The sequence below is a fragment of the Papaver somniferum genome, chromosome 3 (genome assembly GCF_003573695.1).
Source record: "Papaver somniferum cultivar HN1 chromosome 3, ASM357369v1, whole genome shotgun sequence".
Classification (NCBI taxonomy): domain Eukaryota; kingdom Viridiplantae; phylum Streptophyta; class Magnoliopsida; order Ranunculales; family Papaveraceae; genus Papaver; species Papaver somniferum.
Window position 1 is genome coordinate 216127816 of NC_039360.1, and position 1436 is coordinate 216129251.

Sequence of the window (1436 nt, forward strand, 5' to 3'; positions counted from 1 at the left end):
TTTCTTTCCTTCCATAACCATTTGTAATACTAAGCTTTCTTTGTTCATCATCATCATCAGCCATGGTTGCTCACTATTTGATTTTTGTCATGATTAGTAGTTTGTTTCTCGTTCACTGCAATCACGTAACGGTAGTTCATGCAGCTCGTTATCTGTTGGAAACAACACCAACTGTTCCAGAGATTCCCAAACCTACATTTCCTAAACTTGAATTCCCACCATTACCTGAGATCCCAAATTTACCAAAGCTAGAGTTGCCGAAGATTGACATTCCGTCCTTACCAAAGCCAGAGTTGTCACCACTGCCTAAGATAGACATCCCATCTTTACCGAAACCTGAGTTGCCATCATTGCCTAAGATTGACATCCCATCTTTACCAAAACCTGAGCTGCCATCATTTCCTAAGGGTGAAATTCCATCTCTACCGAAGCTCGGATTACCATCATTGCCTAAAACTGAAGCGGCATCTTTAAGCGCGAACCAAGAGGTACCAAAGCTCGGTTTCTCAATTTTGCCGAAACCTGAATTGCCAAAATCCAATGTGCCTATTACTCTTCCAAAGCCCGAGTTACCAAAAACTGAATTGCCGAAGCCTGAAGTTCCAAACTCTGAATTGCCACGGCCAGAATTGCCCAAGACAGAACTCCCAAAGCCTGAATTTCCCAATCTAGAAGTGCCGAAGACAGAATTGCCTAAGCCTGAATCGCCGAAGAATCAATTCCCTAAGCCTGAAGTTCCTACTCTTCAAGACAAGCCTGAGTTGCCAAAGCTTGATGCTCCAGCATTGACGAAGCCCGAATTGCCAAAGCTTGAGGTCCCAACTTTACCAAACACTGAATTACCACCTTCTCTCCCCAAGGTCCCTACCGACCTACCCAAACCTGAGCTACCATCATTGCCCGAATTCGAAATTCCAAAACTGCCAGAAATACCTTCTCTACCAAAACCTACAGTATCTCACTCAACCAGCCCGTGATTAAATAGCTTTCCCAATAGAAGTTCTTCAATCTAAGTGGCGGCAGCTTCCGAGGCTGTGTGTTTACATTTAAGTTTCTGGTTTTCGTGCTTTCTTTGTTCCATTTGTTTGTGATGATTTATTGTTTGTACGAGTAATGTGACTTACTATTCTTTGTAATTTTCAGTAAAATTTGGCTCGTAGTGATGCCATACAATATTGTTATTTGTTTAATTGCTGCAGTTGTATTTGGTGGGTGTATTAAATTGTGTAAAGTGTATGTAAAAGTTTAATTTGGCAAGAGTTCTCTATGGAGCAAATTAAATGTACGCACTTGTGTGCAGAGTAATGTTAAATTTGGATGTAGGCATGTACAACCAAGTGTAGGCTTGATTTGAAAAATGATACTTTAAACTCTTTTTTCTTTGATGTGCCAGTACGCCCAAGTCCTAAATGTTGCATTTCGTAGTTGCTACGTAC

General features: G+C 41.2%; 1 protein-coding gene across 1 annotated transcript; it reads left to right on the plus strand.

Annotated features, from left to right (window-relative positions):
• Nucleotides 1-1198, plus strand: LOC113362111 (protein PELPK1-like). Its single transcript, XM_026605095.1, has one exon. The coding sequence runs from the start codon at nt 63-65 to the stop codon at nt 975-977; it is 915 nt and encodes a 304-aa protein (XP_026460880.1). The 5' UTR covers nt 1-62; the 3' UTR covers nt 978-1198.
• Nucleotides 1199-1436: the final 238 nt, after the last annotated feature.

What these genes read in the sequence shown, in the direction of transcription:
- LOC113362111 (XM_026605095.1), top strand. Translation starts at nt 63, where the DNA reads ATGGTTGCTCACTATTTGATTTTTGTCATGATTAGTAGTTTGTTTCTC.